This window comes from Cheilinus undulatus, linkage group 20 (genome assembly GCF_018320785.1).
Source record: "Cheilinus undulatus linkage group 20, ASM1832078v1, whole genome shotgun sequence".
NCBI classification, from domain to species: Eukaryota; Metazoa; Chordata; class Actinopteri; order Labriformes; family Labridae; genus Cheilinus; species Cheilinus undulatus.
In genome coordinates, this window is record NC_054884.1 from 36,357,161 (window position 1) to 36,380,513 (window position 23,353).

Genomic DNA, 23,353 nt, shown 5'->3' on the forward strand with positions numbered 1-23,353 from the left:
CTGAATCTCTCATATAAAATAATATGGCATTGCATCATGGTGTGTTGTATCTTGTTTGATTGCATTGCATGTTTTTGTCTTTCACCATGTTGTATCTTACTTTATCATATTGTACTGCACCATAGCGTGGTGTAATATGTCATATTGCATCCTATCGAATCATTGTGCATCATGTTGTATCATATCATGTGTTGTATCATATCAGATCATATTGTATTGTTTTGCATCAGACGGTATTTCATTGTAGCACGTTTTGTTGTGTTGTATCGTATCATGTTGTTATGCATTGCACTATATGTTGTAACATTGCTTCATGTTGTGTTGTATTGCCTCACATCATATTGTTTAGTATCTTATCATTATGCTTTGTATGTCTGTGATCGTCTTGCACTTCCTGTTATGGTATCATACTGTATCGTATCGTCCAGTGTCGTGCTGAATTGTGTCATGTTGTGTATCGTATTGCATTACATTGCATTGTAAATTATATATGATCGCACAACTCACTATGTATTTCTTTATCAGAATAATGTATTTAATGTCATGTTCTATTACAGTGTGCAGCATTTATAATAATGTGATAATTTGTGAAACTGTTTCCACTTAATGCCAGTGTTTATTTTGTCTAAAACTATGACTAAAAATGTTTTTCAATTACCTTTTTCCAAGAGGACAACGAGACTCAGACTAGCTAAAAACAGAACAGAATAAATGGTGAAAAAAAAAAAAACAGAGAAAGAAAAGTTTAGTTTTCATCAAGCAGACTGAGGCAAGTCTAGATGATTAGAGCTGGACTGCTGGACATTTAAAATCAACTATTCTCCACTGTGCTTATAAAGTATGTCAGTGTTTTCATCGGTTTATTTCAGATCAGTTAAAGTGCATGGATATGTGTTCTGACATTTATACTAACTCTGCAATTGTCTGATTAATTTATTTCAGAGAGAAAAATTTGACCAAAAGGAAAAACTGAAATGTACAAACTATAAAGCAGGACTGAACAATTTGGGAAAATATTCTAACAGCAAATTTTTAACCTAATACTGCAATTGCGATTTTAAATATGATAATTCCTTAAGCTCCTCATTTTATATATTTTCAAACAAACACAAGCAAAAATCATTCTATATTACAGCAAACACAATATCAGACTAAACAAGGACTGAACAATTTTAAAATGGACCAAACTATTGTAAACTGAATATGGATTATTGTGTTGAAGGAAGTGTTAATTTTTATGCCATTTTCATATTTAATATGAAAAAAGAACAAAAATGAAGAAAGTAGGATTTTTGTAGAATATTCTAAAAAAGAAAAAAAAATGGCACTTGAATGACTGCATGATTATGCAATTCTCAACATCTCTGCTGCTGCTGCTGCTGCAAAAAGGTTTTAAACAGTTATTCTGACATTAATTTCAGGTTAAAGAAATATATCTAATTCTCTATTAATTTCCCAGCCCTGCTATAAAGGCTAAAAATGACTAAAAGTGATTAAAACTGAAGAATATTTCACTTTAAAGACTAAAACTAAGTTTAGAATAGCTCCCAAAATCAACACTTCAAGAGAAAAACGTCTGCATGTTTCCCAAATATAACTTTATCTAATGCAGGTGTAAAAAATTCATTCAGAGCACCTTACAGGCAGATAAAGGCAGAGCAAATAAATAAATATAGAGACATATGTTCATTTTTACAACCACAGAAATATGGAGAAGATTTACACAAACAACCAAATATACCACACGAAAAGAAAAAGACTAATATAACAATTAATGATCAGAATCTGCTAACAGTAAATAAAAAAAATCAATAAATAATTTCACTGTGATTTATTAATGTGGTTATTATGATTAAAAACAGCATAAAATCATAAACTATTCTGACAGAAGCTGTGACGTCTCCATCTGTTAAATTTTAAAAACATTTTCTTGTGACGTGTTTTTCTCCGCTGCATTATTGATGATAAAAGGTCTGTTTCCAGCTGAGAGGGATGTTTACTCCACTTTAATAGCTCTGTCTGGCTCTATATAACTAAACTTAGACTTTCCTGATTTACCTCCATCTGCTCTCCTTCCTCTTCATTTTCCCTCTACAGCTTCACCAGACATGGACTTTCTACAAGTCTATGATTATTATTTTCCTTGAGTATGTTAATAAACTCGCTATAGTAGTGTCAAAAGTTGCTTTATTATATTGTTGGGTTTTTTTTTCCCTAATCCCTACTGTAGGTTTTTTGGAGATCACTGAGCATATTTGGCCATTAAAGAGGGAAATGTGCCATCCAAAGGCCCTAAATCACAGAGAAAGCTTTCAGGTGTAGTTATAAAGTTTCACCACTAGATGGAGCTGAGACATCACAGTCAACAATACTATCAGCAGAAACATGAGTCAAAAAGGGGCCGCTCTCTTTCACTTTTGTGTCTTTATTATGCTTTAGGTAGTTATTTAATGTATGGAAACTGATACAAAAGTTTTACAACACATAAAATTCAATGATAAGCAGATTATTTTAACTGTTATACATGAACACTGTTTAAAAAATCAATGTCAGCTCCCCTGGTGAAGCTTTCTTTTTATGCACCCGTGTTTTTCAGTCAAACAGACATATTTGTTCATATTTCATCAATAAATACATGCTGTAGGGTTATTATAAAGGGTAATATAGCCAATAAATATTAAGTGCACAGGCATTGTTAATCAGATGAAGCACCTTTGACTGTCAGCTGAACGTTGCTCCATCACCTTGTGGTGTTCCAGGGTCGCTGCCACGAACCACCAGGACCCTGTATGACCAAAGCGAGACCTGCGTTTGCATTCTTGGCCCAAAGTCGGACAAATTCCCGGGGCATGTTGGCCTCCGACACAGCTGGCCCTGCCCGCTATCTCAGATACTGTCTGTGATTGTCACGGATGGGATCTCAAGGTGCTGTCAGAAGTGGGGTTTCTGATTCAGGGATCTCAGAAGATCATTTCTGCTGTATGCAGATGATGTGGTCCTGTTTGGCTTCCTCAGCTGAGGACCTCCAGCAGGCACGGGGGCGGTTTACAGCTGTGGCTGGTATGAGAAGCACCTCCAAGTCCGCTTGAAAACGGTGGATTGATCTCTCTGGGTGGGGAGTGAGTCTCTGCCACAGGTGAAGGAGTTCAAGAGTCTTAGGGTGAAGGAGGAATGGACCGTGAGACTGACAGGCAGGCTGGTGCAGCATCATCAGACTGTAGCTCGAAGACAGAGCTTTTCGTTTACCGGTTACTCTCTGTTCCGACCCTCACTTGTGGTCGAGAGGTTTGGGTTATAACCACATCTGAGTGTCCGGGTTCAGCCTTAGAGATAGGGTGAGGAGCTCGGACACCCAAAGGGGTCTTAGAGTAGAGCTGCTGCTCCTCTGCGTGGAAAAGACCTAGTTGAGGTTCATGTATCTGATTGCCTCCTAGTGCCTCTCTTTGGAGGTCTTCCAGGCATGCCAAACTGGGACGATACCTGGGGAGAACATTTCTGGGATGCCTGGGTTGACTTAATCCAACGAAGATGGATGGATTGAATTTACGTTCCACTTCATTTAATCTTCCAACAGTTTTAAAAAGACCTCATCTTCCTGATTTACCACCATTCATTCGATGTGCTGGTCCAGATGCTGGGGGTGACCAGGAATGTTTTCACCCAGAAAGGGACAGGGCTGGCATCATCAGGGAAGAGTACTTGGATGGGTGGCTCTTATCCATTAAACTAACAGGACTATCTTCACACCCAAAGAGAACACATCCACGAGTAGAACATGCATCCTCCACACAGACAGGCCCTGTTTCAGCACACTGAAAACCTGATTTCTTCCAGTCTCTTAATAGCTGTGTTAATTAATTCCCATGAATAAACGCATGGAAGGAATGAATCATCGCATTGTGTAACTCAGACGTCTCCACTGGTGGATACTTGTTGCTGTGCTCCTTGGAAGGTTTTTGTTCTGCTCTGTTAGAGAAAGGATGTAAGTAGACTGGCTGGGTCCCTGATAGGTCCAGAGAGCGGGCCCGCCCCCAGCTGTGATTCACTGGTTATATCAGTGTATGTGTGCTGGATCATTAGCACAGGTGCTAGCATCCTGGCTAACAGAGCTGAAAAGTGTGTGAGGCAATGGTTGGGCTCTGATGTTGGAATTAGTTACTCATGCTACTTTTTAACACCTTTTCACCACACTTTTCACACACTTTTGCTACTTATTTTTGCCACATTTAACCAGTTTTTCCACATCAATTTAACAATTCTATCCCATATTTGCCATATATTGCCAATTTATGCCACTTTTAAATGGTTTCTGTTTTTTTCCACCCTTTTCTCTGATGCCAGTTTTCCCACTTTTTCCTACTTTTGCCCTTTTTCACACATTTTTGCCACTTTTTGCAATCCTGCCACCTTTATGCTTTTCTTTTATTGCTACTTTTTCTGTTTTTTGGCAACCTTTTCACCTCATTTTATCAACTTTTGCATCTTTTGCGTTTTTTTTTTTTTTGCCACTTTTGCATGTTTTTCATGATATTTTTATCCTCTTTGTTGTCACTTTTCAGCCACACTTTCACTTTCAACATTTAGGCCACTTCTCACCACATTTTTGCTATTTTTTAACTGCATTTTGGCCTTTTATTTCAGCTGTTGCACCGTTTGCCACTGTTTTTTCACTATTTTGCCACTTCTCTGAAACTTTTTTTTGTTTTTTTTTCACCCCATTTTTGCATCTTTTGCACTTTTAACTCATTTTTCAACACATTTGTGGCATTTTTTGCCACTCTTGCATGTTTTTTCATGACAGTTTTGCTGCTTTTTGGGCCAGTTTTGCCACATTTTTGGCACATTCTGGCCATTTTTTGCCACTGTTCCTTTTTTTTTGCAACACTGCCACTTCTTTGGAACTTTTTTGTACTTTTTCACCACATTTTTGCTGCTTTATGCCACATTTGCCACATTATTGCCACTGCTGCGTTTTTTCACCACATTTTGTCTCTTTTGTTGTTTAAGCCACATTGTTTACCACATTTTTGCCAGTTTTTTGGTTACTTCTTCACTTTTAGCTCCTTTTTCTACACGTTTGTGGCATTTTTTTGCCACTCTTGCATGTTTTTTCACCACATTTTTGCTGCTTTTTGGGCCAGTTTTTGCCACATTTTTGTCATTTTGTGCCACAGTTATGCTTTTTTCCCACCACACTTTTGGCACTTTTTGCACCATTTTGCCACTTCTTTTAAACTTTAATTTAAACTTTTTCACCACATTTTTGCTGCTTTATATCCACATTTTGCCACAATTTTTTGCCACTGCTGTGCTTTTTTAACCGCTTTTTGCCTCTTTTGTGCATTTTAGCCACATGGTAAACCACATTTGTGCCACTTTTGCGTTTCTTTCACCACATTCTCAGCACATTCTAGTCAGTTTTGGCCAGCTGTTGCTTTTGTTGCCACTTTTCCTACTTCTTTGCCAGATTTGGGCTTTTCCACCACTTTTTTTTTTGCCACTTTATGGGATTTTTTTGCAGCTGTTGCATTTTTGTTGCCACTTCTTGCACCTTTTCACCACATTTTTGCCAAATTTACATTTTTTTTGCCACTTTCAACCATTTTTTCCGCTTCTTTTGCCCCTTTGTTCCCCCTTATGGCCGGACTTGAGTAGACTGAAAAACAACTGAACCGTTTATAATAGTGAAACACTAAACATATTTGGTATCAGCTGATTTCACTTGTAAATGTTTTGTTAGCTGGAAAACAAACGTCCCTAGATAAGTGTTATAAATCAGGCAGGTTTGAAGTGAACTGCAGCCATATTACTTTCCTATCACATTAAACGAGTTTCTAAATTGTGTTTGATTTGTGATGTGGTGGTGCAGACATAGCTCAAGTATCTTTTCATTCTAGTTTTTGTTCCTCTGTGTAGAAAGCTGTTTGCTCTTCATGCAGGATCATCCAATTACTGTGACCCAGCAGTGATAATAGACAACAAGCTCTCTCATCAGCATGATAATGCAGGAGAGAAAAGCTCTCATCTATGCGTCATATTTGTTACATGGCTGGAACTCTCAGTGACGTCTTTAACATTCAGAAACAATGAGAACTAAAGTAGAGTTTCCACTCAGCAGGAGGGTTTACGGTGATGCATTTACAGAAGATGGGGTTTATTAACACTGAAGTGTTTACACTGATCAGCACCACTGTGGGGTCTTCACGTGGAGCCTGTTAGAGGAGCTCAGACTGTAGATGTTTACGATCATCCAGCTGGAGCTCAGCTGCGTCGCTGACGCTCTCATTGTTTACATATGAGCTGGTTATTTAGGGATGAGCCGTCATGCATATATATCCATCGTTAAAGGCTTAAAGGTGCGGCAGCTTCTTTATGAAACACACCAGGGCTGTCACCACGCAGAGAGATCAATACTGATACAACAATAGTTACATAAAAGCTGGGACACAGTGTAAAATGCAAAGAAAAACAGAATGCAGATCTCATAAACTCAAAATAGAACATAAACATCATATCAGTGTTGAAACTGAGACATTTCAACATTTCATTAAAAAATTAGCTCAGTTTGAATTAGATGGCAGCAACACATCTAAAAAAAAGTAGGGACAGGGTCCCGTTTACCAGTGTGCAGCATCCTCTCTTCTTTTATTAACAGTCTGTAAACGTCCAGAGACCAGTTGCTGGAGTCTTGGGAGAGGAATGTTGTCCCATTCTTGTCTGATGTAGAACTCTAGCTGCTCAACAGTCACGCGTCTGCTTTCTTCTTTCATTTCTAATGCTCCAAATGTTTTCTATTGGTGAAAGTTCTGGACTAGGCAGGCCAGATCAGCACCTGGACTCTTCTCCTGTGAAGCCATGCTGTTGTGATGGATATGGTGTGTGGTTTAGAATTGTCTTGCTGAAATAATCAAGGCCTTCCCTGGAAGAGATGTTGCCTGAATGGGAGCACATGTTGCCCTAAAGCCTCTCTCTGCTTCTCAGCGTTGATAGTTCCTCTCCAGATGTGTAAGCTGACCACACCATAGGCTCTAATGCGACCCCATACCATCAGAGATGCAGGCTTAAGAACTAATAACAACCTGGATTATACTCTCCTCTTTAGTCCCAAGGACATAGCATCCATGGTTTCCAAAAGTAATGTCAAATTCGGATTCTTCCGACCACAGAACAGTTTTCCATGTTGTGCCAGTCCATTTTAAAGGAGCGTTGGCCCAGAGAACACAGCAGCGTTTCTGGACTGTGCTCACATATGGCTTTTTCTTTGCATTTATGGATGGTTTGGTGAACTGCCTTGACAGCTGATGATTTCTGGAAGCGTTCCTGAGCCCATGCAGTGATTTCTAGAACAGCATCATGCCTGTTTTTAATGCAGTGATTTCCAGAACAGCATCATGCCTGTTTTTAATGCAGTGCTGCCCAAAGATCACAGGTATCCAATACTGACCTTCATCCTTGTCCTTTGCATGTGGAGGTTTCTCAGATTCTCTGAATCTTTTGATGATATTATGGACTGTAGATGCTGGGATATTCAAAGTATTTGCAATTTCATGTTGAGGAACATTTTTCTGAAAATGCTCCACAATTTTAAGACGTAGCTTTCCACAGATTAGCAAACCTCTGCCGATCTTTACTGCTGATAGACTCTGCCTCCTTTAAAATGCTCCTTTTATACCCAGTTGTAATAATGACCTGTTGCCAATTAACCTGATTAGTTACAAAATCCTCTTCCAGCTGTTTTTTTTATCAGTACCGCTTACTTTTCCAGCCTTTTGTTGCTCCGTCCCTGATTTTTTTGAGATGTGCTGCTGCCATCAATTTCAATATAAGCCAGAGTTTTAAATAAAATGGTAAAATATCTCAGCTTCAACATCTGATATGTTGTTTATATTGTGAATAAAATATGGGTTTATGTTTCTATTTACATTTTAAACAGCGCCCCAGCTTTTTTGGAAATTGTATTGTAACTTCTTTTGCAAAAGGGACATATTCTATCTTGTATTTCCAACAAAGATATTATGATGTGACTGATTTTCCCAGTTAACCCCAGATTTACCTGCTTGGTTTACAAGACTTTGAAATAACTGAAAATACAGACAAAATCTGCTCAAACTTTACAAAACAGTCTAAATTTACACCAAACCCTTGAACACTCTCTAATTTTAACAAAACCCCACAAAGCTCCTGTTTCTGTGTAATTTAAGCAGTCCTTTATTTCTTAGCTTCAGCGTTGACTGAAAACACAACCATAGATTTGCAGGCTTGTTTTAAAGCTTTGGTTCTTTGGTGTTGAGCTTTTTCCTGTTATATCTCCTCCTCCTCCATCCTTCTTTCCTCCTCCTCCTCTACATTTTACTGGAGAAAGAGTTTAGGTCTTAAATTGAGAAAAAAAATACAGCATCAGTATTTTGGTGCAGGGATCTGCAGAGCTTCAGTGTTGCAGATCAATAAAACAACAGCGCTGTTTTCATTCAACGATAGGAGATTTATTGGAAATGTTGACTTTCTTTGAACAGACCCTCGATTCATCAGACTGAAGTGAAATCACTAAACCTTTAAACATGCTGTTTGCTCCCTCTGAGTTAACAAAGGACTGCTCCGAGCTTCAGCCTGCCATGACTGTCAGGGTTAACTCAGAGTCTTCAGGCTTTGTGTTGCATCTGAGCTAAAAAAGTGGACGACATTTCGGTGTCACATGCCAGTGAGCTAAAGCCAACAGATTTCCATAATGGGACATTTAAGCAAACAGGCGCTTCCAGAGCAGAAACTCCTACGGATGAATGCAGGATCCTCGTGTCAGTCAGAGGGTTTCTGTTTAGATTCTAAGTCTTCTGCTTGTTTTATATGAGGCAGCTTTGAGTGTTATCCTTTCTTCTTTCTAGGCTTCACTGTTAAACATAGGATGAAGTTAATGTACCTGATTTATTTCTTGTCTTTAACATGATTAGATATCATCCATCCATCCAAGCTTCCAACATTTCCTATCCCGTTGGGGGTCGTGGGGGGCTAAATGGGTTAAAAGTGTCAAAAAATGACAGAAAAAAGGTGGTTAAAAATGGATACAGTGTGGTAAAAGTTGGATAAAATAGTCAAATTGAGATAAAAGTGGCACAAATTGGTTAAAAGGGCAAAAAGGGTCAAAAATGGGCAGGGAAATGGTGAAAAGCGGCTCAAAAGAGGCTCAAAAAGGTTTAAGGTGTTAAAACCTTTGGCACAAAGTGGCAAAAATGTGTGGAAAGAGTCAAAAAATTGGCAAGAAGATGGTGTTAAAAATGGATACAAAGTGGCAAAAACGCATGGGGAAGTGGTTTAAAGTTGTTCAAAGATGAAAAAATTGGATTAAGGTGATAAAATTTTAGTTAAAAAGTGGCAAAAATGGATACAGTGTGGTAAAAATGGGATAAAATAGTTCAAATGGGATAAAAGTGGCATAAATTGGTTAACAAAGGCAAAAAGGGTAAAAAAATGGGTGGAAAAATGGTGAAAAGCGTTTCAAAAGAGGCTAATAAAGGGTTAAAGGTGTTAAAAATGTAGGCACAAAGTGGCAAAAAATGGATACAATGTGGAAAAATGGGATAAAATAGTTAAAATGGGATAAAATAGCATAATTTGTTAACAAAGATAACAAGGGTAAAAAATGGGTGGGAAAATAGTGAAAAGTGGCTCAAAAGCAGCAAAAATGGGTTAAAGGTGTTAAAAATTTTGGCACAAAGTGGGAAAAATGTGTGGAAAGGGTCAAAAATTGGCAAGAAGACGGAGTTAAAATGGATACAGAGTGGCACCAATGGGATAAAAGTGGCAAAAAATGGGTAAAAAGGCAAAAAGGGTCAAAAAGGAATGGGGAAATGGTGAAAGTGGTTCAAAAGAGGCAAAATGGGTTTATGGTGATAAAATTTAGGCACAAAGTGGCAAAGATGGGCACAGTGTGGAAAAATTGGATAAAAAGGGTCAAAAATTGTCAAAAGTAGCAAAAATTGGTTAAGAAAGGAGAAAACGGTAAAAAAATGGGTGGAAAAATGGTTCAAAAGAGGCAAAATGGGTTAAAGGTGTCAAAAATGTGGGCATAAAACTGGCAACAATGGGTGAAAAGTGGAAACAATGGGTTACAGAGTCAAGATGGCCATAAAGTGACAAAAATGAGCAGTGAAAGTGGGGAAAAGAGGTTAAAAAGTAGAAAAAGTATATTTAAAGTGGGAAAAGATGTTGACAACTAATCACAGCAAAAATGGACAGAAAGGGGTGTAAAAGAGGCCTGATTACGTAATTTGACATCAGAACCCAATAACATCCTGACACAGTATTCAGCTCCAAAGTGAGTAACTGTTAGCCAGGACGCTAGCATCAATGCTACTGATCCAACACACATCATCAATAACCTACCTGGGGGCCTGTTCTCTGGGTTTATCAGGGACCCAGCCTGTTGGAAAGCCTGGTTCCCCCAGATAGACTCAGTTTTTGATTTTAAAACTTAAAAAAGTGCAACCACACATAAAAGCTCCTCAATTACAGTGATTTGAACTGACAAAGAGAGAGCAACACAGAAACTAAATAGACTGGCAGTGATGAGACACAGGTGTGACAAACAAGACACAGGTGGACCTGATGAGTCCAGTCAGAGTGGAGGAAAAAAACACAAGGCATAAAAACTACAAAATAAAACAGAAAACCAAACCGGGGAACCAAAGAAACACAAGAGTGGAAACGGACAAACAAAAACAGGAGACTCAGGGAGCGACATGGCAAAAACAGGACAATAAAACACAGAGAAAAACGACAAAATCAACATCCGGGGGCCGACGAGGGACGCAGGAGATGGAGGACCTGGCTCGTCTCTGGTGCCCACGCTGGGCTGCCGACTTAGAATCAGGAGCTGTGGTCGGCTGGGGCATGGAGTCCAAAATAAATGAGACACTGGAAACATGATGTAAATAAAAATACAGGCTGTGAAACGCTGAAACAGCTGCTTTAATAGTAAACCTCACAGTGAGGGCCTGCAGATGTTTTCTGTTTCGCAGTGATGTTGCTGCAGTTGTTTTTTACAGCCCTTTTTTGTCCTTTTGGACACATTTTCATCTGCATTTCTAACTTTTGCATATTTTTCCTAACGTACGTTATTTCAGCCACTGCTGATAATTTGCCCTCATCGTCCACAGTATCAAACTCACCTTTTCAAACAATGTCTGGGTCTCTAATGCCAATTTTAAAACTCCGTATCTAAATGTCCATCTCCACCATGATGGGTTGAATGTTCACAACTTCTTCATGGCGTCACCACTCATCAAACAGCTGTCTTCAGGTTGCTCTTGCATCTGTTTCTCAAACATCCGTCCTCACATGCTGGACGTCTGTGGAGAGAGAGCTGGAGGATGGACTGTGTGACTGACAGATGGGTTTATTATAGCAGCGAGCCAGCTCGAGGTCACACAGGTTTGAGAGGTTAAATTGAGGTGGTGGATGTAAAGATTTATTGATTCTGCTGCTGCAAATTGAAGCATGTTGATGTGGAGAGACAAACATCGCGAAAGTGATGCAGCGTTTAAAAATCACCACATTATCATAACAGCAGAGACAGAGGAGCGAGGAGTTTGATCAATACCCACCAAACACACGCTCTTTATATTTTCATGTTTTTATTTATGTTATGTTGTAATTTAACAAGAATTGATGAAAGAAAGATCCCATGACTGTGATTTTAAGATAAATCTGACTGTGTTGTGTGAAATAAATTGTGTGAAAACACTCCACAAAAATTGGGACAGGTACATGTACCACTGTGTCCATCACCGTCTTCTAACAGTACACTTAAATCATCTAAGGACTGAAGAAAACGACTGTTGAAGGATGCACCCACACACACACCATCACAGATGTGTAAGTGACCCATGCCATGGGCACGAATACACCCACACACCATCACAGATGTGTAAGTGACCCATGCCATGAGCACTAATACACCCACACACCATCACAGATGTGTAAGTGACCCATGCCATGAGCACTAATACACCCACACACCATCACAGATGTATAAGTGACCCATGCCATGGGCACGAATACACCCACACACCATCACCGATGTGTAAGTGACCCATGCCATGGGCACGAATACACCCACACACCTCCACAGATACTGCTAACAATAACAAGTGCTCTGATAACTGTCTGGATTGTTCTTTTCCTCTTTCAAGGACTCAACAGACATTATTTCCAGAGACAATCTGAAATGTGGACTGCTCAGAGCAAAGCACACTTTACTTTTTCACTCACTAGTCTTTAGATCATCGTCCTCGATCCTAAGTCTTCGAGCAGTTTAGGGGCTTGGACACGGTCCATAAAGGTCGACTCAGACTACATGAATTCAGCCAGATTTTGGCCTGACTGCAACGTGTTGTAGTGGGACATTATTGATGACCCACATGGGTGCAACAAGACTAGCATGTCAGAAATGTTCTTACATCATGGTCTAGTTTGACTCCAACAATGTCAACCCTGACATCTACCAACAGGAGAGCATTTACTCTATCTTTGCATCATCATTTACAGAAGTCCCTACTTTTTCTCCTTCTGGGGAACTAATGTACACATTTTATTTTATTTTTTATGTTATCACATGTATACCTTAAGTTCTATCTGAAGGAGAACCAGTCCATCTTGTCCTCTTGATTCATCCATAGTTGTAATCCATAATCCATATTTGTTTTCTTCTTTTATGAGCAAAAGACCTCTACAATCACGCAGACTGACACTCTTTGACCTGCCCCGACAATCTGTGGACTGGTGCTCAGTTGCTGAGACAGTGGTGTCATCAGCATATGATGAGAGGTCAGGGTCCTTCTTGTAGTGTAGCCAGTCTGTTGGCTAAGACGGGTCCAGATTTTAGTCACATAGTCTGACGTAATTTTTATGGTGAAAATCAAGATAAACTAAGTGACCATTTAATGGTTTAAAAACTGATGAGGAGGATATTTTTTTGTATGTAGATGTGTTCAGTGTGATTTTTCTTGCCAGAGATTGTTTAAGAACATAAAATGCTGCAAATGAAAAAAAAAAAAATGCTACAACAGGTTAAAGTCATTTGGCTCAATCAAAAACGCTTTATTTTGAAATTTAGGTGAAGCAGGTGGACTTCCTGTTGGGATTTGGGTATGAGTCTGATGATGATCCAGACCCAAAATCAAAAGCCTAGGGTGAGTGGTGTGCAGGGGCTGAATGTTTGTATTTGTTTTGGAGGAAATGATGGGAAATCATAGAGGGAATTTCCAAGTGGCAGTAGGGGGCGCTGTGAAAAAGTAATGATATTAATGCATGGGTGTATTCAGGATCAATGTGTGATCATCCTTATGAGGTTGAGTGATGATTGAAACCAGCACTGTGGAGTTAAATGGAGTTAGAACAGTTGACACTCTTTGTTTGGGACCTAAAGAGATGTCATACTGCATTTCGCCAGTTCTGGAGGAAACAGGAAGTTTGCGATGCTCTATTGCTGATTAGTCGGATGCTGTGATGTCACTTTTCTGTTATGTTGACTGATCACTGATGGGCTGAAAAAAATCATTCTGGTTCTAGAAAGTTGGAGGGAAGTCATGGAGGAAGTCAACCGAAATGACCATATATGGTTAAGGGTTAAGATGACAAGTCAGAAACTGGACTGAGGACTGATTGTACAAGAGAACTAAGACACCCTTAAGGCTCGGTTATGCTTTCTGAGCGGATGGCTGCATGGACGAAAACTAATGTGGAATCATGATGCGGAAAGGTCTGGTGCATTTATACGTGGTGCCTGCTTCCTCTTCACCGTGAACTGATATTCTCCCAAAAGCAAGGGGGCAGAGTCTTCAAGAAACTTGTCTGTAGCGTGTTTAATGTCTGCGGCCGCATCTGTAAGAACTTCAGGGATGTGTGCGACCAGACGAAAATTGGCTGTACGGGACTCCCGCAAAGGGGCGTGTTTTAATATCTGACATCACGTTCGACGCATGGACACTCGCGACTTTGTGGATGCGTCAAGCATAAAACAGGCTTTAGTCTGCTGAGTTTTGTCTATTTGTGTGCCAAATTTAAACGGAATAAATGAGCTTCCTCTTCCCCTACTGATGCTGCAGCTAAATCTTTGTGCCTTTTGTATTCTGTTTAATATTTAATGTTTGTGTGGTCTGTGTGGAGCTTGTTGTTCTTGCTTAAAGCATCCATCTCCTCCTGTGTCTACATGAAGAGTGAAGTCAACCCTGAGCAGAATCCCTTGAATGTGCACACATCCTTGGACAGTAAAGCCGATTTAGCCTCGTACACGGAAATGTTTAAAAATGAAGAGACGTTGTCGGTTGTCTCTAAATGAAACACTCTTAATTTTCTTGTATTTCAGTGATGACATCTGGAACTGTTAAATGAATGAGAGTAAGGCTGTCGTGACTGAAGTCTAATCAGAAGCTGTGGAGATGAGTAACCGTCCCAGAGCTAGAGTTACAGAAATGAGTGGCATCAAAAGTTGGCCTGAAGCAGGAAGTGACTAACATCAACTTCACGTCTGACTCCAGCAGAGAAACAAACGTTTTATTGGGATCCTTTAAATCCACCAAAGATACCGTCACTGTTGTGCCTTTTACCCCTGTTTCTCTCTCTGTGACGTCCCGGATTAAAAGCAGGAGGAACCTCTCTGTGTTCCTGATCCTGGGAACAAAACTGTGAAAGCTCGCTCGGGCAGAAGGATCTTATTTAAAAGCTGATGTCGGACCGTTTGCTCCCCCCTCTGAGACGCTCACACACACAGCTTAAAAGGATCACACGATGCTCAAAATGTATTTCTTGTTTGCTGTGGTCCCGGGGGAGCGTGGAGACAAATGGCAGCATGATGGTGAACGCAGCCTTTAAAGCCAGGATCCCATAACGCTGTTTTCTCTTTTATGGATGCCTGCTCTGTTGTCTCCATAAATAAACATCTCAGCCCATTGTTAAATTTTTCATTCAGTCCAAAGCAACACACACTTTATTTTTCTCTTCACATTTTCAAGTATGAAAACAACATTGAAAATAAATAACAATAAATAAGACGGTGAATTACATTGTTGTGATTTGGTTTCATGTACCACATAAAAAAATGAAGCTGTCAGAGTCGATCCTCCTCTCTTCACCACGCTGGAATGAAAACAACGAAGTCTGCTACTGTTTCCGCTGATAGATCACTTTCACATAGCTGACTTTTACCTTAGTCAAAGGTAAACGTCCTCAACAGTGTTCACAACCAAAAGTGAAGCAAATTTTTCTGCAAAAGTCAGAGCAAAAACCGGAAATACGCCCAGTTAGAGCACTTTTGACAACATTATTGCACAATTTAGTTTAGGCGTGTAAAATGTTGCACCAATCAAAGGAGACTCCTTGTCTTTACAAATACCTGGAAATTTAATATTAATGCAAGTGGAAACCTCTTGTGTTGAAAAATGAAGCCAATGCAGAGATGCAGTACCTGAACTCTCCACTAGAGGCTGTCTTCAAAAATCAAAGCATCTTCATTAGGTCGCGTATTGAAACATACAACTTTAAAACAGGACTGAACATGCAAACAGCCTGGTTCAAAAACAGTTATGAGGGGTGCAGATGCCCAATGACAGTGCTTCAAAAAGTGTAGCCCACTGGTGGACACCAGAGGTACTGCAGGCTGGCAGCCAGAGGTCTCTGACAATAACTAAAAATAACAGAAATTAAAAGAGAAATTAAATGTTTTAAAAGATCATAAATGACAAGTTTTGACTCAGGTCACCTTATCGTTCATTTTTGTCTCTTGTACTGAACCGGTGTCACATTTTAACTGGTGTTGGATTAACTGATGGAACTCTGTTAAGCATTCTACTATGCTGATTGGTTCCTGATTTTAAGAGTTATCAGTCATCTTAGATATGACAGAGATAAATATTATCTATCCATCCATTTTCTACATTGCTTATGCCATTCTGGGTAAAATACCGGTTCTGTATTTCTCGAGTAAAAATGAAGGCAGTACCCAAAAAATCAATAACCTTTTAGCTTATTGATATTGTAACCGGCTTTGTGAAGTAACATCATTTTAAGATATAACTGTTGTGAAAACACATCAGTTCTTGCAAGAAAAACCTAAGCTAGAAGTGCATCACAATGGTGCATCGCATTACACTACAATCTGGTACCTTTATCTGTCAGCTTGAGGAAAAAGACTCCGCCTGCCAGTAGCATGCAATCATAACATTCTCTTCAGCTGCTTTAGGACAGTTTTCTTCTTTATTTGCTCAGACACAGGCTGAAAAATGCTCCCAATCTTTTCAGCAAGTCCTGCTTGTTAAAAATATTCATCCAGTGTAGAAATCTGTGGTGGAATCGGCAGAATTTAAGTTTAAAGACGGACTTACCAAGCTGAAAGATAGAATATATGATGCGTTCAGGTAACCTAAGTCAATTCGATGACTATATATCCTATATGTTATGATTTGTTCAAATGTCGCATAAAAAAAGGAAAATTACATTTGTGACAAAAAATTCAGTAAATGCGGTTACATCATTTTGTCTTTCCACTGACATGGGCTGACATAGACAAAGTACCAGACTCACATCTATGGGCAATTTAGAGTCACCAATTAAGCTTACGAGCATGTTTTTGGACTGTGGGACAGTGTTAATTTTGTTGACTAATTATTTTCCTTATAGTTTCGTTAATAGCCTTTTTTCCACTGACAAAAATGAGACAGTAACTAATAAAAACAAGTAATTGACACTTTAGTCAACAAATAAAAGACGAAAATGTTTGACAGACTTTATCCAATCAGACCTAATTTGTCATGTAGAAAGTAGGGGCAAGTTAGGCATATATCCAATCAAAGCTACTTTGGCTGTATGGAAAGGTGGGATGAGATACGTGGGAGATCCAATCACAATTGTTTTTACTGCCTGGTGGCAGGGTAAGTTGGGGAGAGATCCAATCAGTCGACTAAATTTTGGGAAGTTTCGTCAACTAAAACTAGACTAAAACTAAAACTATTTAGATGACTAAATTATGACTAAAACTAAAAGATATTTTTGGCAAGACTATAACTAAAACTAAGTTAAAAAGTGCTGTCAAAATTAACACTGCTGGGAAGGGTGTCAGAGTACCCGGAGAGAACCCACTACGCTGCACAAAAAGGCCCTGACCACGAACCAGGAACTATCTTGCTGTGAGGAGACAGCGCTAACTCCCTAGCTACTTTTGTTCTTCTTTGAAATTGTTGTGGTTATATCAGACGTAGATGAAGCCACCTTGTTTCTAACTGGGCTTGTGAACTTCTAACAGCCTCAGGCTGTGCTGTTAAGACAACACCAGCCTTGATTTCTGGCACCAGAGATGACGTTTCGATGTTTTTACACCTTCATCCTGGTTGACAGGTTGCTGAGGTTGTAACTAATCAATCAGGAGGATGCTGCGGCCTGCAGTTCACTTTGATTTTTGTCTTTTTCACCCCAAATGTGACGATAATAAACATTTTGATATATTAAAGAACACCTGAAATTGGAGACTGAGACCAAAGACTTATTTTACGCTTTTAAGACAGGTTTATATTGGTCTCAGAGGTCCCCCAAACATGCCTGTGAAGTTTGTTGCTGAAAAAACACTCCAGTATTGGATTTTTGCTTGTCTAAAAACCCCTCTGTTTTAGCCCTGCTTAGAACGAGCTGTTTCTGTGTCTGTGGCTTTAAATGTTAATAAGCTGTCTGACCCCGCCCCTAACTCCACCCCTCTCAGGAAATAGATTTAGTTTCATGGATGTGGCTTTCCTGATTAGGAGGACTTTCTTCCAAACCAGGAGGGCTAACTGAACCTGGGGGTGGGGCTAACTCCCCTCATGACATCATGATAGGAAAATCTGAGAGCGGCTTGTTTGAGCACACATTTTCTGAAAGGTGGAGAAAAGTTTTCTGTTACTTGAGGAGATTGTGGACAGGCCAGGGGCACACATTTGTGTTAGAAAAGCCTGAAAAAGTCATTTTTGCATATGTCCCCTTTAAATAAGGTAAGAAGTCATCTAAAAGGTGGGCCCTGTCCCTCATAGACATCCATGTTATCATCACTGTTAGTGGATTTACTGCATGCTAGCCTGTAGAGATAAAGCAGGTTTAACATACCTGAACATTGGCTGCATTTTCTGACCAAAAAGGCTGAGTTGACTTCTTAAAAACTGTCTATGGAGTACAGTTTGGAGTTGTTGGTATGAGCTTTTTATCAAAGCTGGGGAAAAAAACAACTTTACCAACGACTTCAATGTAGAAAAACACAATAAAAAAGATAAAGCACAGAGAAAGAGTGACTAATACCAAAGGATTATGTCTCAAACTGTCAGATCTATTGTTGGGTCTTTGAAAATGACTATTACACCGAGAACGGGGAGTATTCCTGCGCTGCAATATCGTTCAATAAGGGAAAAAATTTGCTTCACATGTTGGTTGGAAAACACCTTAACATAAAAAATACATAACAGCTACACTTTTTAAAACTCAAATACAAAGTCTGGCGCTCTTCTATCCCCAAACCCTCGGCTCTCTTATGAAGCAGCTACTAACATTACAGGATGAATATTAGAATAAAACACATCACTGTGGCAAGTCAAAACGCTGTCGTCTCAGATATTTCTGACCATCCTTCACAACCAGAGCTCACACATCTTTGAAACAAACAAAACCATGACATCAGGGTGGGAGAAAGATGAATTCTTTACATTTTTTAGACATAAGATATAAAAAGCACAGGTGCGAGGCAAACTGGTACAGTAGGAATGTGGCCTGTGAATTCCTGATCACACAGATGATGTGCGCGAATGATTCACAGTGTGTGGTTTCTGTGATTTTTTGGTTTTTATATTTGTGACGACTCGGCTGGATCCTCAGCACCTCGCTCGGTTTGTATTTATATATTTACAATAAATCAGTAAGCAAAGTTACTGCAAGGCCGACTCAAATTTCATGCTTCGAGTCAGCGGAACAAAAACGTGAAGGTAGGAGAGAGAAAACCGTCCTGATGGGTTTTCTTCTCTGCTGATGTTTTTCTGGTCTGCTGGTAGAGGAAACAAAAGGAAGTCTCTTTATTCAGACAAAGAGTTTCGCTCCAAAAACACTTGAATGAACCACTTTATCACCTCATTTGTTTCTAAAATTATGAACTAAACGAAGGAGTTGCTTATCTGTAGCACAGAGTAGAAGAGAAGCTGGGAAAGTTTCCGTAATTTCTACATTTATAGACATTACAAAAACAGCAAAGTAGTTTATTATGTGGCCTTAATGCGAAATATCCCTTACTCTTATACCATTATCATGAACAATTATGATTTTAAAAGTTGTTAGAAACACTTAACTATAAGAGTCAATAAAACTGGTATAGTCCCCATGCTAGAAGAGATAATCTAAATATCATTTGACTGACATTAGTTGTGGTTGTGTTGGATGTTACCCATCATAAAGGGGGTGAATCCCCCCCTCTCTAAGCCCCATCCTCCAATACCATGAGCTATCTGGCAGTGCTGCAATGCAACTGGACATCCAGCTCGTGAACCATCATTGGAAAGTATTAGAAATGCTGAATTTCCTGCAGTTCTATAGGAATTATAACTCAGAAAAGTGGTCCAATGATGTACACTGGGTACAGAAAACACTGGTATGAGGTATTTTATCCCATTCCCTTATGTTGCCATGGCCAGGTCAGGTTTGGGAGCACATGCTGTTCGGCACCAACCTTGGTCCTGTACTGCTCTGATTTCCTGATGGCCATCCTCCAGGCCTGCGCCAGGCTGACGCCCCATCTCTACAGGCATCCTACCACAATGTCTGGACCAGCCTGGGTCCTTGGCACCCAGAATGCATTGGGATTGGATCAGGCCCAGGAACATGGACATAAAAGCACAGCTCCTATCCCCATATGTTGCTAACATGTAGAATATCACTTTGCTATCAAAGTAAGTAAGCTAATTCCTGCTAATGTTACGGCCAACTTAGCTTTAAAACTTTAGCTCATTGTATTGTCTTTTCCCCTTAGTCTCACCCTCAAAATACACATACATCATCTAAGCAGTCTTCTGAAGTCGAAGCAAATTACTCCTTTAATCACTCTAGTCCCTCTTGTAATTCCACAGCATGTACTACAGTGTTTATGTTAGCTAACTGCTGCTTATATTAGGGCCGACTTCAGCTCATCAAATCATCTTTAGAGTTTTGGTTCTTTGACGATGGGACATCAGTTTTTACTGTAGCCAAAGGTTGTAGCTAGCACTAGGGATGCACAATATTTTTGGCATAAAAACATACTGTACCAGCAGATAGTCGCTAAGAATGCAATCACTGGTATTTACAAATATGAAAACTTCTTCAGATATTTACAACAGACACATCAGTTGTAACTAGCTGCCTATATCTGCTGTTAATACAGGCCTATATTGGCTATAAAAATCGGCTTATATCAGCCTATAATGGCTGTATTTATCACTATATCGGCTATAAAAAATGGTTTATATCTGCTGTAAATATCAGACTACAATTACAACAAATTTCAACCATTTTTGGCTGTGAATATCACGCTCCATTGGCTGTAAATACCAGTTTGTATTGGCTGAATACACTGGCCTTTACCTGCTGTAAATATTGTTCTATATCTGCTGTGAATATTGGCCTTTGTAGGCTAAAGCTATTGGCCTGATTAGGCAGGAAATCTTGGCCTGTATTAGCTGTAAAAATGGGTCTATATCTGCAGTAAATATTGGTTTACAGTGGCTGTAAATACTGGCCTTTATTGGCTGTAAAAATCTGTCTCTGTTGGCTGTAAATTGCAATATGTATTGGCTGGATACATTGGGCTTTACCTGCTGTAAATATTGGTCTATACCTGCTGTGAATATTAGCCTTTATTGGCTGAAGATATCAGCCTAAATAGGCAGGAAATACTGGCCTGTACTGGCTGTAGACATTAACCTATATAAGTAGAAAATCTTGGCCTGTATTAGCTGTAAAATGGGATTATATCTGCAGTAAATACTGGTTTACATTGGCTGTAAATATCCGTCTCTGTTGGTTGTAAATTCTAATATGTATTGGCTGAATACATTGGCCTTTATATATATCTGCTGTGAATATCAGTCTTTAATGGCTGAAGATATCGGCCTAAATGGGCAGGAAATACTGGCCTGTATTAGCTGTAGATACTGACCTATACAAGCAGGAAATATTGGCCTGCATTAGCTGTAAAATTGGCCTATTTCTGCTGTAAATATCAGCTTACAATGGCTGTATATATTGGCTTTTATTGGCTGTAAATACCAGTATATATTGGCTTAATACATTAGCTTTTACCTGCTGTAAGTATTGGTCTATATCAGGAAATATTGGCCTATATTAGCTGTAAAAATTGGCCTTTATCTGCTGTAAATATCATATAATATCATAAATTGGCTATAAATGCTGGTCTTTATTTCCCCATATTCACTGTTAATATTGGTGTCTACTGGCTGAATATATCTTTCTATATTTACTGTAGTTTTCCCATCTATATCAGCTGTAAATATTAGCCTATTCTGATGGGAAATATCCACTGTCATTGGTGTTTATGGGCTGAAATTTTTGCTGTAAGTATAAATAAGTTTATGGAGTTTTGGGCAGGACCAACGGACCGATGTCAGCTTAAATCTTTCCTTGTTTATCCTTATTCCTAAAATTTCAGAGTGTTTTATAGACTTAGGTTTTAGGTCAGAACTATATGTTTATATATCAGCCTTCATATCAGTATCAGCTAAAATAAATGAGTCAGCATTTTGGATATTAGAAAATTTGATTACTGTGTAGGCCTATCCAACTGAAAACTGTCTACTTGGGCAGCATAATTTGTCTGAGTGACCTTTGGGCAATGGGTAATTGTGACCAAAATGGTGCCGAGTGTGTAGCCTGTCTTAATATGGATGCACTTTTTTTACAGAAGGTTTTTGTGAAGTTGCTCTCATTGGCAGTTTTGCAGTAAGGCAAAGGCAGGCAACTTCCTGGGGCCTTGTGCTCAAGATATCTTCATGAAAAATAGCATGCAATAAATAAAAGGTTGGAATTATGGTACAGCACTGGATATACACCAATAGTGAGTGTATATTTTCATTTCTAAAAGCTCTTTCAGGCCTAGAGACATGTTTAAATACAACCATGTGCTGAGTTTGAGTTATGATGCTTCTTTGAGAGGTGAGGAGGAAGTACTGCTGGGTATTTGGGTGTTTATATTTCAGATTTTGATAAGTTTTGTCATTCCCTGGCTCTGTTACCAGAAAAAAGATGCTTCCAGATATTTTGTTCGCCTGCTTTAGTTGCCTTTAGCTAAATCAGGACGGGTCTCTTATTGGTCTTTGCCTGGGGCCTCCGAATCACTAAAACTGTCCCTGGTTGTTCCTTTCTGTTTCACTGCTCTAGGCTTAAAGAAGAGAGTTGCATTTATGTCTGCAGATAAAGGAGAAAAAGGCAAACTGAAGCTTAAATCTTGGGCCAAACTTCACTGCTAACCAGCTCTGAGCTTGGCTGTAAAAACAGCCATAAATGCTGATTGTTCAAACTTCTCATTCGTGTTATTTTGGAGTGAAACTCTTCATCTGCAAATCAAGGAATGTGTTCAACTTTCTGGAAAGTTTTAAAGACGACTGCACCAAACTGACTGCAAACAGAGGAAGGAAAGCACAACACAAACTGACAAACACTTCTACCAAACATCAGTGACAGAAAAATAAAAATACATCTCTTTGTAATAACTTAAAATGTATTTTTGTAGCTTTATAAAGTCCGGTGTTGCTGGGATGAAATCCAGTTCAGTGCAGTCCAGCGGCACAAGCTCCCAGTTGTCTCTGATTAAAAATAAAATACAAATAAACGTGTGCAAGTGGGAACACGAGGGAGATTTGTGCGAGGTGAACATTAAAGGACATGGAGTGCTGTACATTCACAAAGTCACACAGATCCAGTTCAGCGCGCTCTGATCCACTAACCTCACATTTCACAAAGTCTGCAGTGTCCTCGCCCTCCCGTCGACTTTCCCCTGAAGGTAACGTCCCTCCTGAGGTTTCCCTGTCCGTCTGTCTGTCTCTGTGTTTCAGTGAATCCAGTGATGTGGCAGAAAACGATGACGGCTCCGGGTTCCTCTCTCGGAGCAGGACGGACGGAGCGGTCTCGTCTCTCATAGCGACGTGGACTGCTTGATGCTGTGAAAGCTGACCCGTGAAGGTGACGTGGGGATGGACATGGCCTGGGTCATCCTGGCTCGGATGGAGTGCTGCTCCTGCCAGCGGTGGAAACGTTTCCTCACAGCCGACCGCACCTGTCAGGGAGAAAGCAGGAAGAGTCAGATAGCTGT

At 39.6% G+C, this 23,353-nt stretch overlaps 1 protein-coding gene and 1 long non-coding RNA gene across 3 annotated transcripts in view; both read right to left on the minus strand.

Annotated features, from left to right (window-relative positions):
- Positions 1-8,461: 8,461 nt before the first annotated feature.
- LOC121528797 lies at positions 8,462-10,499 on the minus strand. Its single transcript, XR_005993499.1, has 2 exons — positions 10,378-10,499; positions 8,462-9,003 (listed from the first exon to the last, which is right to left on the minus strand). It is a non-coding gene; the product is annotated as an uncharacterized LOC121528797 (long non-coding RNA).
- Positions 10,500-17,640: 7,141 nt separating this feature from the next.
- LOC121528747 (corticotropin-releasing factor receptor 1-like) overlaps positions 17,641-23,353 on the minus strand; it is a 166,500-nt gene continuing 160,787 nt past the window's right edge. Inside the window, exons 14-15 of one of the 2 annotated variants that reach the window (XR_005993496.1) lie at positions 22,989-23,317; positions 17,641-22,847 (exon numbers count right to left, since the gene is read on the minus strand). Coding sequence is in view for 1 of the 2 variants with exons in the window: in XM_041816321.1 (XP_041672255.1) it covers positions 23,177-23,317 (141 nt within the window). In the remaining variant the exon portion in view is untranslated. Of the gene's footprint in view, positions 23,318-23,353 lie in introns of both variants that reach the window. The other variant, XM_041816321.1, reaches the window with a different exon arrangement.